General features: G+C 40.0%; 1 protein-coding gene across 2 annotated transcripts in view; it reads right to left on the bottom strand.

Annotated features, from left to right (window-relative positions):
• Nucleotides 1–13,298, bottom strand: part of EXOG (exo/endonuclease G) — a 29,598-nt gene extending 16,300 nt beyond the window's left edge. Inside the window, exons 1-5 of one of the 2 annotated variants that reach the window (XM_001086498.5) lie at nucleotides 13,113–13,298; nucleotides 11,880–12,029; nucleotides 8,176–8,315; nucleotides 5,718–5,794; nucleotides 2,509–2,623 (exon numbers count right to left, since the gene is read on the bottom strand). In XM_001086498.5, coding sequence (XP_001086498.1) covers nucleotides 2,509–2,623; nucleotides 5,718–5,794; nucleotides 8,176–8,315; nucleotides 11,880–12,029; nucleotides 13,113–13,275 — 645 coding nt within the window. In that variant the 5' untranslated portion in view covers nucleotides 13,276–13,298. The remainder of the gene's footprint in view (nucleotides 1–2,508; nucleotides 2,624–5,717; nucleotides 5,795–8,175; nucleotides 8,316–11,879; nucleotides 12,030–13,112) is intronic. The other variant, XM_077992183.1, reaches the window with a different exon arrangement.
• Between the last annotated feature and the right edge of the window lie 9,448 nt (nucleotides 13,299–22,746).

Here is a 22,746-nt window from a genome sequence, read left to right as displayed (position 1 = left end):
TTGAACATGCTTGAGTATCATTTCACCGATAAACTATTTTAATATATCTTTTAATATTTTATTTAAATATCTATATAATATTTAATATATAATTTTTAAATTCTGAATTAATTCAAAGCTTAGGATTTGTAAGAACAGCACAAAGAACTCGTTCCTTTATATCCTTCGATCAGATTTACCAATTGTTAACCTTTTGCTCTATTTGCTTTATCACTCTATTTCCCCCAAGCTTTTTAAAAGTCACAGACACACCCTTTTACTTCTAAACACTTCAGAATATAACTTCCTAAGAGCAAAGATATTTAGTTAATCACAGAACAATTTTAAAAATCAGGAAATTTAATACTGAAAATACACAATTATCTAATTTACAGACCTTGAATGTTGCCAATTCTCCCAATAACATCCTTTTTAGCAACTTTTTTCTGGTCTAGGATCTAATCTAAGATCATACTCTGTATTTTGTTTGCATGACTCTTTAATCCATTAATCTAGAACAGATAGTTTCTCAGCCTTTGTCTTTTATGACACCAACACTTTTGTAAAGTAGAAGTCAGCTGTTTCACAGAATGTCCCTCAATTGGGGTATGCCTGATATTTTATCCTGCTCAGTGCATCACACTAGGAAGTACAGCGTATCACTAAGTCCCATCACTAGCAATACTAAACTTGATCACTTGGGTACGGGGATGTTTCTTCACTGTAAAGTTACTTTTTACTTTGTGATTAATAAATAATTTATGAGGAGATACTTTCAGACTATGTAAATACTGTATTCCTCACAAAACATTCACTCACTAGTTTTAGCTAGTGATGATTCTTGCCTGAATCAATTATGGTGATGTGTGCAAAATGATTTGTATAACTCTTTCATTCTTGCAAATTTATTAATTGACATTCTATGGTAAGCCAAAGCTTTTCTTTACACCCTATATATTTACATATTTATTATGGATTCTTATTTAATTCAATAGGTTTATAATCCATTTTATTTTGATATTCAATAGCACCAGATACGGTAAATGGGAGCTCCTTCAAGCTGATTCACATGTCCTTCTGACATATTCCCACCCACCATTTGTCTGAGCACTTCCTTGGCTTACTCCTCTTCAGGTATACCACTTTGTAAACTACCAATATGGAAGGCTAGCTAAGAATTTCCCAGCAACATTAGATGTCTGAAGCTCTCACACCACTAATTACACTCTCCTATCTTTAATCTCTCTTTCAGTCTTAAAAGTGCTCACGTATTTTGCATATTTAAAAAAAGAAGCTTCTAGAAGAAAAGCTTTTCTTCCCATTTATTCAACTCACTGTAACACTGTAATCTGGTTGTTTTTATTTTATTTTTATTTTTATTTTTTTTGAGACAGTCTTGCTCTGTCGCCCAGGCTGGAGTGCAGCGGCGCGATCTCGGCCCACTGCAACCTCCGCCTCCTGGGTTCAAGCGATTCTTCTGCCTCAGACTCCCAAGTAGCTGGGACTACAGGCACGTGCCACCACACCCAGCTAATTTTTGTAGTTTTCGTAGAGATAGGGTTTCACCATATTGGCAAGGCTGGTCTCGAACTCCTGACCTCGTGATCTGCCCGCCTCAGCCTCCCAAAGTGCTGGGATTACAGGTGAGCCACTGCACCTGGCCTGCAATCTGGTTGTTATCTGGAACTTCTCCCTCTTCCTTACTCAAACAAGTTATTTACTCATGGTTACTCCTTCCTGTGTTCCTCTATTATTCCTCACTCCAACGGCTTGTATGTCTTAACTCATCTCCTTGCCTCCAATCTCTCCTTTAAATGCTCCCTTTTCCCACCTATCTCTTTACATGCTGCTGCCAGAATATTTTTTATAAAACCCAAATATCACATTTATCCCAGGCTTAAAACAAATCTATGACTTCTTAGTGCCTAAAAATTAAAAACCAAGTCTTCATCATAGAATAGAAAGTCGTGTATTATCTCACCCATCCACCAGTTGTTACAGAACTCTTCATCCCCCTTGAGCCACCCACACTGTTTTGCACCATAAGCTCCAAACTTTATGAATGATATATAAATCCCAAAACCCTGATGTTGACCACAAATGTCCTGTGCTCATCCTGCTCCATCCTCTGGAATCCTCAGGGTCCACTCCTGACTCTTAACTGTCAAGGTATAGCTCAATATCACTTCCTCTTTTAAACATTCCGGACCCATATGAGTAGAGCCCATCAGTCCTTTCACAAGACCGCACCGTGTTTATCTCTATTACAGCATGTCACACTTTAATGTAATTGTTAACATCTGTCTTCCACTCTAAACTGTGAGTTCCTTGAAGTCAATAGTTGCTTTTATTCATCACTATATGCTCTATGCCTATCACTCCTAATAGGTGTTCAATAAATATTGTTGAATAAGTGAAATTAAAAAGTAGAATGCAAAATTTTTTAAATGATAAAAATAAAAAGCAGAATGCAAAGTGAGATTATAATATCATACAGATAACATAAACCTGACTGTTAAACATCCTTACCTGGTAACTAACTACTTTTTTTCCATCGCTTCTAGTCTGAGGTAACGTCAAAGGCCCAGATACCACCCAAACATCTTCAAACCTTTCTGTCAGTTCTCGACAGTACATTTCTATTCTGAAAAACAAATCAAAAAAAGTATGATATTCTCACATATATACGTGTAAGACAGCAGCAAATCATATCAATCCCTACGAAAGATACCAAGAAAAACTGCATTTGAGAAATTAACAAGAACATAGCACAAAACATTATAAGCATACAAACAATTATTTTCCCAGTTTGCTTACTGCACAGAAAAACCTTAAAAATCACATATACTAACAAAACTGTCTACATTTTTCTTCATGTGCACTCAGAGTACATTCTGGAATTCAAATTTCATGAACTTAAAACTTTTTTTATGCCATAATTCCCAACCAGCTTTCAAGAATTATATATCATTCCAACAAGATGATATACTTTATTTAACCATTCCTCTTGCAGGACGGTTGGGCTTGTTAACATTTCTTAAATAATGCAACACTGTATCAATTCCTTCAGATAAATTTCAAGGACCAGAATTACTGAATGTATTTATTTTAACTCGTCATCATATGTAAAACTAACATTTTTAATAGGGCTATATCAATTTACTCTATAAGCTCCAAAATACAACAGCAGTTTCACAACAATCTTTATAATGCTGGGATTTATCATTTAAAAACTGTTTTTGTCAATTTACCAGATAAAAATGGCAAGTATTTTTTTTTCTTTTTTCTTTTTTTGAGATGGAGTCTCACTCTGCCGCTCAGGCTGGAGTGCAATGGTCCAATCTCAGCTCACTGCAACCTCAACCTCTCGGGTCCAAGTGATTCTCCTGCCTCAATCTCCCGAGTAGCTGGGATTACAGGCGCCCAAATGGCAAGTAGTTTTAATATGTACTTTCTTACACTGCAGTTGGAAGATTTTTTTTTTTTTTTTTGAGACGGAGTCTCACTCACTCTGTCACTAAGGCTCAGCTCACTGCAACCTCCGTCTCCTGGGTTTAAGCGATTCTCCTGCCTCAGCCTCCTGAGTAGCCGGGATTTTAAGTGTGTGCCATCACATCTGGCTAATTTTTTTTTATTTTTAGTAGACACATGGTTTCGCCACGTTGCCTAAACTGGTCTCTAACTCCTGACCTCAGGCGATCTGCCCACCTCGGCTTCCCAAAGTGCTGGCATTACAGGCATGAGCCACTGCGCCCGGCCCAGTTGGAAGAGATTTCTAAATGAGAGATAACAATGCATTTCCTCATTCCTCAGTTTCTTATCCAAAAAGTAAAATCCAATTATTTTTATAGGCTGGTATAAGTGCAGTGGTTTACAACTAATTGTTCACAACCGGTTATATACTTCCTTGTTCCTTCTCTACTCCCACTGCTTCACTTGACTGGCCTTAAAAAAATTTTTTTTAATTATTTTTAATAGAATATATATATGCCCAATTACAAGGTAAAGTTTTCCTCCCAGAAATTTATCTCTTGGGAAAAGAAAATGTTAAATGCTTCCACAGGTATGCAATCAGCAAATCCAGAATATGGAAAGGAAATTCTAGGACAAACATCCTAGATCTTCAACAGATAATTTGAATGGGGGGGGAGGAAAGAAAGGGAAACTTACAGATTAATAGGAACTAAAGAGATATATCAACCAAATTTTTGTGTCTATCTTGTTTGAATCCTGATTCAAACCAACCAACAACAACAAAAAATCAAAGACAACCAAGAAAATTTGAACTGACTATAAAATTGGTAATAAAGAATTATTGTTAAATTCTTTAAGGGCATTAATAATACTGTGGTTATATTTTAAAAGAATCCTTATATTCTAAATATATATAACAAAACATTTATGGATAAAATATCTGTCATCTGCTAAAAATAATCTGAGTGTATCAAAGTGATGGTATGTAGATGAAACAAATGTCGCCATGACTGATAACTGCTGAAGTCTCTCATTGGTGCAGGGTGCTCTCTTCATTATTTTAAACCACAAAGTACTATATGGGGAAAAACACAACAGCCTGAAAGAACCTCAAACTGTTAGTTTTAGATGCATAAAGAAACCACCTGACAGTGTCAGAAAAATGTAGAAGGCCCAGATTATTTTATAGTTAGGTTCTATCAAAAACTGGTTAATAGTGGTCAGGCATGGTGGCTCATGCCTGTAATCGCAGCACTTTGGAAGGCCAAGGTGGGCAAATCACGAGGTCAGCAGTTCGAGACTAGCCTGGCCAACACAGTGAAACCCCATGTCTGCTAAAAATACAAAAATTAGCCGGGTGTGGTGGTGTGTGCCTGTAATCCCAGCTACTCGGCAGGCTGAGGCAGGAGAATCGCTTGAACCCGGGAAGCGGAGGTTATAGCGAACTGAGATCATGCCATTGCACACCAGCCCGGGCAACAATGTGAGACTTTGCCTCGGGGGAAAAAAAAAACAACAAAAAAAAACTGGTTAATAGTTATATTAAACTATGCCCCAATTTTTTTTCAAGTTCAGGAACTTTTTTTTTTTTTTGAGATAGGGTCTTGCTCTGTTGTCTAGGCTGGAGTGCAGAGGCACAATTACCACTCACTATAGCCTCAACCTCCTGGGCTCAAGTGATTGTTCCACCTCAGCCTCCTGAGTAGCTGGGATTACAGGCATGGACCAACACACTTGGTTCATTTTTTAAATTTTTAGTAGAGACAAGGCTTCAGTACGTTCCAGGTCAGTCTCAACTCCTGCTCAAGCAATCCTCCTGCCTCGGCCTCTCAAAATGCTGAGACTATAAACATGAACCACAGACCCTGGCCTAAAGCTCAGGAGCTCTTGAAATACAAAACTGTTTTTTTAAAAAAGCTAAGAAATATTGGAATACAAGAGAAAATAATAGTGTTCACTGAACATACTCAAAAAAGATGCTGCCTCAATTACTAAGATTATTATTTTGAGTCATTTCTTTTGGAACTTGACTTTTGAATAGTGGCAAACATGATCAAAAAAGCAGGCTATGTTTTGAAGTCTGATCTTCTGTAGAAGATTGTACTCCCAAAATACAGCAGAGAAAACTGGCCCAAAGTACTTACCTTCAGAGGCTTAGCTTTTGAAAAATAAAGACAGAAACAGCTAATAGGCACATTAGTACATTGTCCTGTCACTTCATTTATCTTCCACAGAATCATGTTTTTAAAACTCTCATCCCTCACCTGTTCCAATATCCAGAATTATTATCAAAATCCTGAGGCACAATGTTAGAAAGGTAAAAGGTTTCAGCCATGGCTTTCTGTAAAGAAAGAAACATAGTAACTTGCACTGAAATGTTTCCTCTTTAAAATACATTTTATTAAAAAGACACACAAAAAGTTTCCTATTTATACATTAGTGCTAGGCAATTATTGACTACTTGTTTCAATAAATGAAAGCCATAATTTGGATCACAAGGTCAGGAGATCGAGACCACGGTGAAACCCCGTCTCTACTAAAAAAAAAAATACAAAAAATTAGCTGGGCGCGGTGGCGGGCGCCTGTAGTCCCAGCTACTCAGGAGGCTGAGGCAGGAGAATGGCGGGAACCCGGGAGGCGGAGCTTGCAGTGAGCCGAGATCGCGCCACTGCACTCCAGCCTGGGCAACAGCGTGAGACTCCGTCTCAAAAAAAAAAAAAAAAAAAAGAAAGCCATAATTATTCCAGGACAGAAAGCTCTTATAATAATTATTCAAAATGGGGACTACAAAGTAAGTAGTTAGCTATGCTTATCGATGATAAAATCCAAACCTATAACGTGAATTCTAAGAACTAAATATTTCCAACACAAAGCTTAAGGGCAAATTCTGGTTTTAAGCCTCTGGCAGAGTTTCTCAACAGAGATCAATTTTCACAAAAGTTATTTTAGTACAGTACAAACACACTAGTTCAAAAGTGGCAGAGAAAACGTCCTTTTTCTTCTGAATATCTGGCCACTATGTGTTCATTCACTTCACATTTCTGACCCAAATACCCAAGGCTCTACCTCACTGTAATTTCTTCACTGATCTATACTAACTGCCAATGCTACAAGTACCTTCTCTTCAAGCAGTCACTCTCAATCTTGGGTGCACACTGGAAAAATCTTGGAAGCTTTAAAAATATTGACATTGATGCCTGGGTCTCATCCCTGAGATATTCCAATTTTATAAGTATGAGGTTCAGATCTGGGCATCAGGATTGTGAAAACTTCTCCAGGTGATTATAATGAGTGTCCAAGGTAGAGAATTACCATCTTAATGACATAATCACCAATAGTTCACATAACAAATGTCAATATCATGAAAGACACTCCTCCACTTTTTGGCAGGAAAAGCATTCTAGATTAAAGAAGACTAAAGAAATATGGTAACTAAATATAATGCATGATTCATGATTGAATACTGAATCAAAAAAGCTATAAAGGACATAATTAGGACCATGTGGGAAAGCTGACTATACATTGTATTTTAGATAATATTACTGCACAAATATATAAAAATGTATTAATATACACTTCTTGATATACTTGTATTTATATATATTATATTCATATATACAAACATCCTTATTCTTAGATGATGCATACTCCTGAGCAATCTATTTAGAAATAAAACATTATGTCTGCAACTTTGTCAATGGTTGCAGAATTTACATATGTATACGTAAATGTATCAATATGTTTGTTGTATTATTTTTTCACCTTTTCTATGAATTTCTACAAATTTTCTGCAAATTAAAAGCATTTTCCAAAATAAATTAGCCATGCATGGTGGCACATGACTGTAGTCCTAGTTACTCGAGAAGCTGAGGAAAGAGAACCATATAAGCCTAGGAGTTCAAGACTACATTGAGCTATGATTCCACCACTGTACTTCAGCCTGGGCATCAAAGCGAGACTCTGTCTCTAATTAACTAATTAAAAATAAGTGAGTAGCTGAGCACAGTGGCTCACGCCTGTAATCCCAGCACTTTGGGAGGCCGAGGTGGGTGGATCACCTGAGGTCAGGAGTTTGAGACCAGCCTGGCCAACGTGGCGAAACCCCCCGTCTCTACTAAAAATACAAAAATTAGCTGGGTGTGGTAGCAGGCACCTGTAATCCCAGCTACTTGGGAGGCTGAGGCAGAAGAATCACTTGAACCCGGGAGGCAGAGTTTGCAGTGAGCTGAGATCGTGCCATTGCACTCCAGCCTGGGCAAGAGACAGAAAGACTCCATCTCAAAAAATAAACAAACAAACAAAAATTAGCTGAGCATAGTGATGCACACCTGTAATCCCAGCTACTCAGGAGGCTGAGGCACAAAAATTGCTTGAACCTGGGAGGCAAAGGTTGCAGTGCACCGAGATCAGGCCACTGTGTTCTGACCTGGGCAACCGAGTGAGTGAGACTCCGTCTCAAAAAAAAAAAAAAAAAAAAAGTGAGTAGCTTCAGCTCCCAGTGGCTTTCCAGTTCCCTTCATATACCACTTAGTTTTCCTCATTCAACCTGTTTAAAAATGTCTCAGCATGTGATTGAAAGAAGAGAAATAAAGTCAGGAAGAAAAATAAGAGTATGGAAATTCTCAAGTTTTAAGGTTTAGCTCCTAGGTTTTTAATCTCTAATTCCTGTTGTATGTATAACATCAGCCCCATATTTCCATCCCTCCCCCAAAGTATGCCTACACTTGAAAATTTGTTATTTCCTGCTGGAGCCATGTGTCCTCGTGACCACCCACTTCCAACATAATCTTCATTGAAGGCACTGAAGGTTGGAGGGATATTGGGATCAGGCTTAAATTTACAATGCTTTCTGTCTGCATCACCTGAAGAAAAACACACAAAATGGGTATGTTATCAGTAGACAAATGTCCCTCAAGATTCTCTAAGCAAGGCAAGCTGGCTGCTACTGGCTGGTATCTCTTCAAGCAATTAATATTAGGGACTGCATGCATGTCTCAAGTTCCTGGGATAGTTCAGATACTTCATCTGAATTTAGAAAGTACTAGTCTAGGAAAGAATGCTTTTCATACAGTGTAGCTATCTCCTACAATTTTGACTCTGGCCTTTCCAGTTAAAGAAAAACTCCTCTGAATAGTATTTAAGTAAAAACAATCAACAATCAAAACGCTAAACTATATAAAAAGCTTGGCTACTAAACAAATGCTTGTTTTTTAAAAAAGACACCCATGTACTGTATTTTGTATGATTGTATTTGACCAGTTTATGTGTACTAAAATAATGGATATATATAGACACGAAACAATTTGTTCTAGGCAGGCACAGCCTTGGGGAGAGGAGTGTCTCTGATATCTTGCTTACTGCCTCTTGAACCATGACAAAATAAACATTTAAGTTATGAGCTCCACCCAGAAGTTTCTAAAACAGAGTATCTTAGTACCACATAGGAAAGAAGAAATCTCAGATTTTATTTATTTTCTGACACCTCCAGAATGGTTTGTCACAGAGAACATTAGCAAATCCTAACACTACCTACTGCACTATCGTGAGGTGAGACCTTCTTAAACTACAAAAGTTATGACAACAAATGAAACATACTCAAGACTGTTATTCAAAGAAGTGTAAAATGGAGAACAGTGAAGTCACTGATTCCAAGGTGATTTCATCCAGCCAAGAAAAACTTAGTATCAGATCCCAAAGTTCACAGTAAAGTGTCATATACGTAAACTTTTTAGAATCACTTTATAAAGAATACAGGAAAATTATCATTAGTAAATTTCTAAGTGTCATTACCATTGGAATCACTTCCTTCTACAGCTAGTTATTTTTGGCTGGTGCTCACTGTCACATAGAAGCAACTTGTAGGAATTTCCAAAGGCCTAAAAAGATATCTTCCTTGAGAAAAGATGTAAATTTACTGCTGTAAGGTGTCTAGCAACATTACCAGTGGAGAACCATATTAAACCATGCTCAGGGATTAAGGTTCCCTGATCTCCTCTCGATGCACAAATTTGGGCTATAAGTCTGCATGATAGCCAGTTTTTGACCTTACCTTCTCTGGAACAAAGCTTTTATCTTTCTTTTGACCTTTCTCTGTTCAATGCCAAGACAACCTTCCATGTAGTCCCCAAGAGTGGGCAGGGAAGTTAGTTCTAGTTCACTCTTGCCTGAGGATGTAGCCCTTTGGAGTTCCAAGGTAACACAGGAAGGGTCTCCTACACTGCAGGACCTACAGGACAACCTACCTTGGGTGAGCCTTAGGTCTTTCCTTCAATCCTCCTCACCCCATAATGCTGTGAATTCAAAGGCAAATGTGGTTTCGGTTTGCCAAGACTGCGCTTACCTCTTTGGATTCTGGCTTTCTCCCATAAACACTAGCCTGGCAATTCTCCACTATGCTGCTGGCTCTTCATTTTTCGTAAGTGATTTTTTAAAAGATACGCTTTTAGTTGGGCATAGTGGCACATACCTGTAATCCCAGCTACTCAGGAGGCTGAGACAGGAGGGTCACTTGAACCCAGAAATTGAAGACTAGCCTAGGCAACATAGCAAAACCCCATCTCAAAAAAAAAGTAAAAAAATATAAATATGTATATACACTTTTTATATACTAACATTTTTGGTTTTCAGCAGGAAGATTCCATCTGAATAACTCAGTCCATCATTACTGAAAATAGAAGTCCTTTTACATTAAAATCAAGTAAAACACAGGTACATTGCTCCCTATTTTCAAACATTAATTGGCTCTATTTTATTGCCTCAAAAGTACACAGCTCACAAGATTTATTATACAATATAAAATGCCCAGGTTTTCTTATATGCTGGATAAAGTTTTCACTTACATCAGTTTCTCTCTAACAGCAAGTACATTCCAAGCCTCCTGTTATTCTGCTGGTTGCTATGCACTCTAGAATGGCACACACTTACTTTAATATCACCATTTTAATATGCACAGCCATAGCACACATTTTAAAGCAAAGGAGAATATGTGGAACACACAGCAAATTAAAAAGCAAATAACAAAAGGGAACAAAACAACTGTGACAAAAGGTAATCTCCTTAATAAATAAAAGAACTTCTAAAAATAAATTCAAAAGAGAATGCCCCAACTGAAATGGGTAAAGAATAACTTACCAAAAAAGACTAATTCACAACATGTTAACTCTCACTAATAATCAATAAACACGAGTAAAATCAGCATTAAATTGGTAAAGCTGAGTAATGCTCACCATGGGTGAGGGTTGAGAGAGAGAACAAACAATGATGGTAGGAGTGTAAACTTGAAGAATCTACCTAGAAGCCAATTTGACATTAATTATCAAGATCTGGTAATTCTACAGGACCCTATCAAGACATAAGGACACGTGAATAAAGTGACACACCTGCCTATTTCTCCATCCTCATTTCACATCACCTTCTCCTTCATTCACCTACTGGCACTCTTTTAGTTCCCTAAAAGAACAAAACCCCTCTCCATATTAGGGGCCTCCAAAGATGCAAGTGTTCCTTTCTTTCTAGAATGCTCTTCTCCACATCCCATGGCACATTCAACCCCCTGCCTACGTAATTTCCATTCACTCTTCAGTCCACTTTTTCAGAGAAGCCTTACTAATCAAAATCAGGTTCTCCTGTTATAATCTCTCATCACACTTTTTTTTTTTTCGGAGACACAGTCTCCCTCTGTTGCCTAGGCTGGAGTGTGGTGCTGCACTCTTGGCTCACTGCAATCCCCACCTCCTGGGCTCAAGAGATCCTCCCATCTCAGTCCCCCAAGTAGCTGGGACCACAGAGGTGCACCACCACGCCCAGCTAATTTTTGTATTTTTTGTACAAACGGGGTTTTCCCATGTTAGCCAGGCTCATCTCAAACTCCTGAGCTCAAATGCCTCAGCCTCCCAAAGTACTGGGATTACAGGTGTGAGCCACCATGCCCAGCCTCTCATCAAACTTTTTACTGTTCCTTAATTATACTACACTAACTTGCAATCACTTCCTTTGGAAAAATTATTATAATTATACATTCATAATTATTTGTTTGATAGGTCAACCTACTCTCCCAACTCAAAGTGTCATGGGGGTAGAGATCCTCTACTCAGGTCACACATAGGTCCCCAAGTGTTATCACAGTGCCAGACACATAAATATTTGTTAAGGTAAAACTGAATGGTGCTCATTGCTGTAATATTTATGACAGAGCCTCCCAACTAGTGTGTCAAGATATGGATATTTTCCGCCCTGAAACAGCTGGAAAGGGTCTGGCTTACTGGCTGCCAGGCAGGGTTGATTTAACCAGTAAGCTATATAAATATAATTTTCTACATGTGCTATGATATGAAAAAGGTTGAGAATATTAATAATCATCTCTGTTTTACATTTGGAGACATCTTTCATAAATACTGTCACTTCAATTTTTTTGTCCAACCACCTACCCATTATCTTGCTTTTGGAAATATGTTCAAGAACCCATCTAGGCACCCGCTTTGCCTGATCATAAGACAAAGCGTGATTAGTGTAACACCTTGTCTCTGTTCCAGTTAAAGGGAATCCAAATTGTTCCAAGACAGCCTTTTCCGCAGATCCTAAAAGTGAAAACAAAACAAAACAAAACAAAAACACAAACACACAATTAGTGGCTCTTAAGAACAAAAGATTATAAGGAAAAGGAGAGCGGTGTGATTTACAAAGGACTGGCTCAAAAGTCTAATCAACGAGAAAATCTCATTTTTGCAACTATGAGATGAAGAAAATAGTAGACAAAGTACGGATTTGCCTATAATCAATGAATAAACTGCAGCTACAGCGTTAACTTTTGAATAAAGACTTGATCTTACTAGTCTTTCACATCAAATTTCCAAATCATCTCTGAAGCACTGATATGTGTGCTGTTGCAAGATGACAGTAAAACTGGTACTGTTTTTCCGAGTGGGAGAAACCAAGCACACAATCAATAGTGAGTCGGTTTCGAGATAATCCTCCCCTGATGCCTTCTCAAATCCTCAACCCACCAAGGGGGTAGTTCTCTTGCTAGATGCCAAGTATCCAAAGGAGCAAGTTAAATTGGCACATCCACAAAGTGTAAGAAATGAGCACGTCTTAATTTTTTTTTTTTTTTTTTGGTCAAATGTAAGGTACTCATTGCAACATGAGTTTTTATACACTTTGGAGAGATAGCAGGTATTCTTCAACTGAACAATGACGAAAGAAGGGCAGTTAACTAATCTACTAAAACTATGTATTAATTTATTCCTTCATTCATACTTACTGAATGCCAATTATGTACCAGGTACTGTGCTGGTTAGATGATGGAGACCAAAACAGACATAGTCTCAAGTCTTACGGAGCTAACAATCTTAGTGGAGGACACAGACTTTTATTAAAACATAGATATCGCGATGAGTAATTTGGGGGAAGAAAGTCTGGCGGGGGTGGCTCTGTGAAGAAAACTAAGATGCCCGGGGTAAGGAAGGACATGAGGGAAGCCGGCCAGACGCGACGTGGGGAAAGGAGGCCGAGCCGGGAGAAAAAAGGTCAGAAACCAAGGGCCGGGTTCGGGGCCCAGCAAACGGTGAAGGCTGTCCGTCAAGCACTGCCATTCACATTCCAGGTAGGAGTCGGAGCCTGAAACCTGGGCCAGGGAAGGGAGGACGGGCCCACAGACTTACCATCCGGCTGCTTCCCTGTCAACGCTCCCTCAGCGCCCTGACTCCGGAAGAACTGCAGGGCCGTGAGCCCAGCTCCCGCAGCGCCCACTACAGCCCCGGCCACGAAGCCACTCAGAAAACGCCGGGAGCCCCGGAGGCGGGAAGCGATACTCTTGGTAGCCATCTTGCCCGAGGTACCGGCCTTTTATCACGGCGCATGCGCGCGCAGGCCGGCCCCCGTCCCGCCGCCCGCCAAACTGAGGGCCTCGTACGCCCCCTGGTGACAAACCTGGATGCCCTGGCGCATCCCCGCTTCATCCCTGGTCCACTGGGCGGGGCGATGGATGGGGAATACGATGTCTAGACGGTTTAGTGGTGTGCTATGTATAGTCTTGAGAAGAAAATGCCTTTAGTCCCATTTAACAGCGAGTAAACACTTGCATATGGTTACACTAAGGTCTCCAGAGCCGATATTCCAACTCAGGTCTATTTATTTATTTTTTTAGCGACAGGGTCTCTGTTACCCAGGCTGCAGTACAGTGGAATGATCATAGCTCATTGCGATCTCGAACTCCTTGGCTCAAGCGATCCTCCTGCCTCAGCCTCCTGAGTAGCTGGGACTACAGGCACGTGCCACACTGCCTGGCTAATTTTTTTGGCAGGAGTGGGGGAGTAGAGAAGGGGATCTCCTTATGCTGCCCAGGCTGGTATCCAACTTCTGGCCTCAAGCAATCTTCCTGCCTCGGCCTCCCAAAGTGCTGTAAGTCCAGGTGTGAGTCACTGTCCCCAACCTTCTCTTTTAAATTGGAATAACAATACTTAGACCATAGCGTTCTTGTGACGATTAAAGGAGATGACACATGTAAAATGTTTAGGGAAGTACCAGGGGCATGTCGTTAAGTGCTCTGTAAATGTTAGAAATGTTTGAGTCATCTCTACTCTTTGTCTTGATAGAATATAAAATCCAGATTGCTGAATGCCTGCTGGCAAAGAAAGGATAGATAGATTTCATGGACTACCACTCACAAATAAATGAGTTCATTTTGCAGCACAATCTCCAGCATTCCGTGTGGACTTAGTTCTTAGTAGAACTTTCAAGTTTCCTATTTCTTAGAAAACTGGTAGGAATAACTTTCATCTGATCCCACTGATGATTCACTGACCAGGAGGCCACTTCTAACAACCTACTGAAGTATGCACATTATTTTGACAGCCTCAAATGGGAAGTTACCCCCTTGCTAGGAATACCTGTTGTGAAGGACCCTGACTGGTTAAGCTACATCAACCAGAGTCCTTCCTAGGGATTTTGGATCTAGTACTCTCTCTGGGTAGCAAAGCTGTGATGTGAAACTCTGGCACTGGGCCAGGCACAGTGGCTCATGCCTGTAATCCCAGCATTTTGAGGGGCCGAGACTGGAGGATCACCTGAGGTCAGGAATTTGAGACCAGCCTGGCCAACATGGTGAAACCCCATCTCTACTAACAATACAAATATTAGCCGGGCGTGGTGGTGCGTGCCTGTAATCCCAGCTACTCGAAAGGCTGAGACAGAATTGCTTGAACCCAGGAGAGGGAGGTTGCAGTGAGCTGAGATCGTGCCACTGCACTCCAATCTGGGCAATAGAGTGAGACTGTTTCAAAAAAAACAAACAAACAAAAAATGCAAACCTCTGGCACTGTCTACAGCCTTGTTTCCTGCTAAGAAGTCAAAGGAGCAGATACATCTGGTCTTGCTCTGAGCAATAATGGAAGAAATACCAGGACACAGGTGGAGAAGGCCTGCAATGCTGTGACCCCAACTCCCAAGGCTCCTGAAGCCCACATACATCCTGCCTTTCTGAAGGCTTGGCTAGTCATTTCCCCCAGAATCCTTTCAGTGAAACCCCCTTTTTTGTCTAATGGTTTCTGTCACCTGCAATCAAGGATCCTGAAAAATACAACCAGACAACACTGGTATCTGTAGACTTCAAGGCTACTTCAGCAGCTTTCCCCAGAATTTACTAAATACACAATCACTGAGGTACTGTATTTCTTAAGGCTCTTTTAAGTGCCAGACACTGCTAAATACTAGAGAAATAAATAGTAGATGGCTTTTCCTAGTCCAGATCCTCTACTTCTAAACAACAGTGTAACCCCACATTTGGTCCCAAGAGGTCAAGAACTGGAAGGGCTGCCTGCCTCTGGGTAGGAAAACTCCCTCTGGGCCTGTATGCCCACCTCTAAAATTGGCATTGGGCCAGCGATTTGTAAACTTTAAACAAGGTTCCTAGGTGTTCCATAGGGATGCCTGAGACTTAAAGGGATGAGAGGGTAAGCGAAATGGTCCCTTGGCCCTCTTCTACTTGCTCATTCAGACAAGCCTGGTTAATATAAACCAACTTCTGTGTCAAATTTCTTTTGGTGAAAGAAGTCCTTTGCTAAAGGGAAAGTTTGACCAGATGACTCCTAAGGTCCAACCTTTCAGCTTTTCCAGCTCCAAGATCCTGTGTCAAAAATGTCAGCCCTTTGCCCTCCTTCCTTCATTAGGGGCACTCACTAATAAAAGGTGAACTTTCTAAATGTGGAAGAGCAAAAACAGCCAAATATTGGGCAACTGGTTCCTGAATAAAGGGTCATTTCATCAAAAACTTTCTCCAAAAGTATCAACAGTTGCTTAATTCTCATAATAAAGGGTGAATTAAAAGGGTGTTTCTCCACGTAGGCAAGTAAGAGTCATGGACCAAAACAACTTGTTAGTGCAGAAAGCAGTGAGATGATTTCTGGGGCCTTCCTGTAAAGTATTAAAGACTATCATTATTTTATTGTTGGGGAACCACGAGTTCCTTTAGTGAGATTAAGTCCAGATCTCTGAAACCGGAGACCTGCTTTGCTAATTCCAGGTTGGGGATAAGGACCCATAATTGTATTTTTTAATCGCTCAGCAAATGACTCCAGTACTCAGCAACGTTTGGGAATGGCAGTTTGTCATCTGCAGTAGTCCTGAATACAACTATTTTCAAGGCTTCTCTGCTCCACTTACAACAGTATTGCTCAGGGTTGTCTGCAAAGTACAGGACTGGTGGCAGAGGATGGGGGAACGGGGGAGTGTCTTGGACATTTGGAAAATATGCTACCCTGCAGAAACTTACCCAAAATCCCAGAACAGTTCGTTCAGGAGAACGGTCCCCATTCATAGTGTCCCCAACTAGACCCTGGACTTCCGAATGGCAGAAATGGAGACCTGTGCTTAGCTCCAGCCCACAGGACCATGGCAGACTAGGCATTCAGCCATTAACATCTGTTAGTATTACACATACCAAACAGGAACCGACTTGAGTCAGCCCTCTAAGCAAGGGAACGCCATTTTACTTCTAATCCTCATGAAAGGAAACTCCAATCCCCGCCACGTAATTAAGAGAGACAAGATTGTTTTATTATTATTTTATTTTCATATACAAAAAGATAAAACTTGAAATAGTTCTAGATTTTTCCTCCTATTGTTGGGGTGTAACTGCTTCTTCACACAGGGGGAAAAAACTACATTCACATCGGTTTATTTGAGGACCCAGTGCAGAGTTCAAGCAGCAAAACCCCAACTTAGCAGATCTAATTTCAAACTTGACACTCATTTCTAAAATTACCACAGTAAAAAGGAACAAAGATCCACTGCAAATGAATGAACTATGATACAATGTTCTTTCCAAAATGTTTTCATTTTGCAACTGTAATTACATGGATGTCTGCTTTAGGCCATTTTAGGGGTGGGTGTGTGTGTGTGTGTGTGTGTGTGTGTGTGTGTAATATATATATATAAATCAGCACACTTTTCAAATCCAGACAGGGTAACAGCAACAAGCTTAACTCTGTATATATATATATATATTTTTAAAACATGATACTTTAGTATAACTTTTGTTAATTCAGTAGTACAAGCTATTTCTGTTCTACAAAATTTTTATTTTATAGCTACAAGGGTGAAAAGTGACCTACTACATTTACATCTCACATATCCTGGCATACAAACAGTACTTATTGAATTTGAGCCAAAAACTAGAAGTCTTTAGTTTTAGCACTTGAAAGAGCTTCCTTGCTTCTATAGCCTTAAATCATATATACTGTCACATTTCCAGAATTTGCAATTACTCATCATTTTAGACTGTGAGAAACAGGTGAACCCAAACTTTTAATTACAATTTTTATATACAAGTTAGGTAACACAGCTCAGTAAGACTTAGCTATCCATCCTAAGCCCAACACACACATTCTCCACTAAGTTAGACAAGTCTTAGGGTTTTCCTTCTTTCCCTTACAAATAATGTACAAATTTAGAAGTAGCTGGTAAAACTGATATATATATATAAGATGGCAAATAAAAGGTGACATTTTCTGTTGGTTCCAAAACTGTTCCTGCAAATTTTGTTCTTTGCTGTGTTCTTTAACCGTATGTGTTACATGCAGAAAGCTCTTTTCATAAGAATTGACATCAAACTTGATGTAAGTTAAATTTACAGTACTGTATAAAGTTATTCAGATTCAAAGACAAATGTGGAAAAATATTAACAGGTGAAAAACTTGGCCTTTGACACTACCAATTAAGATCATGTCAAGTTCATAAGCAGATTTTTGTACAGTTGAAAAATGGCATTGTTGTGGATTTGTGGTTTGGAACTGAAATCTAGAAATATATTTCTACTCTGCGGTAACCCTCTCCCTCAATTCTGAAGTACCACTCAACTTTCTCTGCATTTTTACAGAATTATAGAAAAAAAAGAGAAAAAAAAAAAAAACCGCTGGCATTTTAACAATTCCTTTCCTCACTGGCAGTCTTAACATTTTCAGATGAGGTCTCCTAAAGAATCTCTAATAATCACTTGCTCCCAGTCGGCCTTTCATGATGACTTGGACACTTTTCCAATTAAAACTCAGATGTTGCCTAATCTTTCCTACTCTCATCTCTGTCATTGTTGGTAAAATTTGGGCGACTGCATTTTTCCCTTATGGAGAAATTATTTGGCTAAACACACACTTAACTTGTGGCAGTGCTCTGAGAAAACCCCACTCGGGCTAAAGCACTTGCAGGGACTGAAGTCAACAGTCCACTGAATGGGGCAGAGACCAAACACTTAAGATGACTGACTTAGGACCTTCACTGGGAACACACTGACCTTGTGTCCCATGGTCTGCGGAACAGCAGCTCTGCAGGACAGCAGGACAGCCCAGGAAGGTAGACCATGCTCATATGGCTGAGTTACCACTTTTAATCTTGGTCTGCCATCTACGCCCCAGAGACAAAAATTCAGATGTGGTGACTGCTGGTTAATTAAACTTTTTGAACTGGTAAAAAAGGCTCTTTAAAAAATATATATATTTATTTAAAATACATCAAAATGACAAACAGCCATATCCCACAAGGCCTAATTTCACAGCAACATATGCTACAGACATCTTCCCAAAATGCACTATGGTGGATAGTGGGTTTTTTATCCTGCCATTTAAAGGAATGTTCTACATTTGAGCATTAGCGACTGGAAATGTGTTACAAAGAGCTTATCTTTGGAACTAATTTGCGTGCAAGACCAGCCAATTAAATCGCTTTGCCTATTCAGATACACGAGAATACTGAAAATGGCAGAATTCAAAGAGGAACACAGGAAGCACCATTCAGATGACACTCTAGACCCATCCCACCACAGTGCCAGGACGAGCTTGCCAGAAGCCCTTTCTTCAGTCCTTGGGAAGAGTTTTGCTTTAAAACAAGTGCCCACGCTCAGTAGGGTTCCTGCATGTGTACGTTAAAAGTCTGCAGTATCAAGAGGACCCAGATGGTGACACTGTTCAACATGAGGTCTGAGGTAACTGGTTCTTAAAATATCTGGATCACAAAAGTGCATCCAGAAATTAGAGCTGGGAAAAAGGAAAAAGGTAGAGGTGGGGGACTAGAAAAGACAAGTAGAAAAAAGCTTACAGCAGTTGCTTTTGGGGGGAAGAGAGTGACAAAAACAAAGGCACAACAGAATTACATTCCAAGACACGTGGCTGCAGAGCAGAGAAATGTTCTTTTTATGGGGAACAGATGGGGTTGGTTTCTGGAGTGCTACTAGATCTGCTGGAACTAAATTTATTCCAAGTATAAAAAGGGTAAAGTGTAAACCTATACGCTTAACCAGAATGAATAATAAGCACAGCTGGTTTAAAATGACACATTAGGGATTCTCTTGATAAAACTATCCAGTCCAGTGCACCTCTGTCTGGAAGCAGCAGCTTGAAGCCGGCGGGCAGGGTCTGGGGGACAGGTCTTTAGCTGGGCCTCAGGACTGGCCATTATGCATACCAGAAATTAATTATTCATTATAGATCGCCATCAAAAGTCCCACACAAATAACCATCCACTCTCTGCCTAAAAATAAACAGGCTAAAATGAAGACCACTTTCCATATTGTGGCAGTGATGCTAAGCTTCCTAAGAAAAGCAGGAAAACTCTGGAGCTATTTGAAAGATGCTCTGCTGTTACTGGGGTTCCGAGCTTCTTCACTGGGCTCCTGGCTGACTCCACAGATTGAAGCAGCGAGCCAACCCAACCATTCTCACCTCCAAAAGAGCCCTGACCAGAGAGGACAAAATGTGCCTGGCAGCTCTCCATTTAATTGGATCACTGCATCCACATGCCATGCTCCCCACTTTTCTGAACAATTACTTAACTGGGTAATTCTGTCCCCCAACCTGGATAATGTGATCTTAGGTAATTCAGTTTGGTGGATTACTCAAACCACCAGATTCTCATTTCAAAGTTTTTGTACCTGAATCTTATTCGAGTCCCATCCCACCCCAATCTGCACCCCTATACAATTTCTGTTCCCCCAAACACTCTCACATGACTATGTCCTATAGCAAAAGCTTACAAACCAATTTTTGACCGCAGAACCCTTTGTTCAACAGAAATCTCAGGAGGAAGCACCAATGTAAAACACACTGCAGGCCCTCTCTCCTCCCAGTCTACAAGAAGCTGAGCTGAAGTATCACTGTCCTACACAAATACAAGTGGAGTTTTGGCCAAAAAAGACCCGCAAATTGACTCCAGTCTGCCAGTGTATCACAAGAATCCATATAAGCGCTAAGTAAAAGTTCCACACCACTCATGCTCCAGTGTACGTTTCTCTTGAAAGGTAAAGCTCATTAGCTCTGATTACAAAATCATTCAAATTCACTAACTTTATAAAAATAATCTGTGGTATAAAACAATCTCCACACTGTGTAGAAGAAATCTGTCAAGTGATATAACTAAATATATATGTAGAACTATCGATTTTTTTAAAGTAAAGTTTCAAGTGTTGTGTATCTATTATACAACCTATTCTTTTATTTACAATGCTAACATTCTGACGCAAACGTGATTAGGACAGTCAGGGAATGAGCCCACACCCAACCAACAGAGAAGTTCCCAGGACTCAAGACAGAACTCATGCATTTGCAAGAAGACCCATCCTCACCTACCTGAAAAACTTGCGGGTCATATTTTTCGTAACTGTGAGCTCAAAAATGTAAACTTTCCAAGTGAATGTAATACTCTTCTGTAGATGTCCAGCATAGCCCAGGTTTATATAACCCATTACGTGCACACACAGAGTGGTGTGTACATTGCTTTAGTGTCCTGTGGTTGGTTTACAGTAGTTCTCAGAATTACCTAGGCCCTAGACAATCCAAACACTGCCCTAGAGAAATAAAGGCAATGCAGGGCCCATCACCACACATTGGCATTTAGAGAATATGTGTTTCAATTACTGAGGAAAAATCACTTCAGTTATCTCTATGAGCTGCCGTAGGAGCAAATAAAGTATCACTGGTTTTGGCACTACAGGGGATACGGGAAGTACCACAATAAAAAAAGTCTTGTTTCATTCATACCTGGAAGATACCGTCATGAAAATGTAAAAACTTGGTAAGAATTTAAATAATGATAAATTCTTTAAATTCAAATTCTTGTTCGAACCAAAGTTTACAGTGGACCCAAAATAAACATAAAACATTCAAAGTGTCCCACTAGATAATTTGGACTTTTGTTTGTTGGCAGGCCTTTTGGAGCCACCAATTGTTTTAAAAAATGTTATTGGGTCAACTGAATTAATTTCCAAAGGGGTGTTTTTTCTACAAAACTAAATCATTATTTCAAAAATCTTTTCCAACCTTCTAAAGGTTTGGGATACATTCATAGGTAGACTGCTGGTTACAAATCAACTACCTGGAATCTTACTTAAAAGAATTATGTGTATAACCCTGAATTCATTAAACATTTACAAAACTAAACTGAGAAGATGTATATACAGTTCATCAACTGAATTACTGGGCCTGTTTATCTAAAACATTATCTAAAACATTACTGTCAATTGAGATTTAAACTAATCATTACTAGATTGAACATGTTAGCTGCTGAGTATTTCATTAGTTTAGAATTTGCAAACAGCCATTAACTAAAAGAATTCATGTCACCCCAGTGAAAAGGAGAAAAAGACACCTTGTCCCCTTCTCATTCTGGCTGTTTGCCCAGGATGCAGGGTAGATAACTAGATTCACGGAGCTTCTTAAAACAGTATGGTCTGATGCCCCTGAAATGGGAATCAGGCCTGGCCATCTCTCCAAAGGTGTGCCATCAAAAACTCAACAGGCTAAAATAACTGAGACTGAAAATCAAACTGAGTTAACTCCTGGAAACTGCTTTCCAATTAGTTTATTTTTCTAGTGAAATCAAGTTCTCGAGAATAATAACTAGCTGTCCAACTTCTAGTACCAATTCTAAAAACTTAAAAACGTACATACTTATGCTTATTAGATTATTTTAAAAACCAGCAAGTCTTTGTGTTACCAATAGGTGCTGGAAACTTTATACTACATACTAAAAAAGGCAAAATTCTAGTTTCAAGAGGGCCATCCAATACTCCCACTTTAATAGAACAGCCACCTCCCCACCCTCATGGCTCAGAGCACAGGGGCCAAGTGACAGGCTTTCTGAGTCACACACAACACACGAAGGACATTCAATACATAGCTGGGCCTCCTTCCACCAGGGAAAAACCCCACACACAGCCAGAGCTCACAGGGCATAGTAGCAGGATGGAGGAAACGAGAATATGGCCAACTAAAGAGAAAGGTGACAGAGCCCAACTACAGGACGAAGTGCTTTGCTGTCTAAGTCATGTCAAGAGGGTCAGCCTAGCCTCTTAGGGCAATCGAAGAACTATCTCTGTGGCTTGGAGAAGAGAGACCCTTCCCTTTGCTAAGAATATGTGAGCAAGAGTCTCTATCCTCCTAAAGATGTTCAAGGCTGGAAAACAACCTCTTTGTTCTGCAGAAACACCCCCAAGTCCAGACAGGATGTATTCAGAGTCAGAATCAGCCGGCATGTGTGGATATGCCCTCCCCCCTCCCCAGGCAGGACTGGTCCCACAGGCTTCTCTCCAGAGCAGACAGGACAAGAAGGCCATGCTGGACACAAAGCCTAATAATGCTCACCATCTTCCCTCACAGGCCGGTGTCACTTTCTCCTAAGAATAGCCCATTGGCAGCCCTTGCCCACAAGCAACTCATGCAAGGAACTCCTGTTGAGGACCAATGGTCCCAGGAGAAAATCCAGCTTATGCCAGGCCAGGATGTTCTGATGACTATGTCTATGGCCTTCCCCAGT

This window comes from Macaca mulatta, chromosome 2 (genome assembly GCF_049350105.2).
Source record: "Macaca mulatta isolate MMU2019108-1 chromosome 2, T2T-MMU8v2.0, whole genome shotgun sequence".
Lineage (NCBI taxonomy): Eukaryota > Metazoa > Chordata > Mammalia > Primates > Cercopithecidae > Macaca > Macaca mulatta.
The sequence above is the reverse complement of the archived record's forward strand: the minus strand, read 5'-3'. Positions and strand labels throughout refer to the sequence as shown.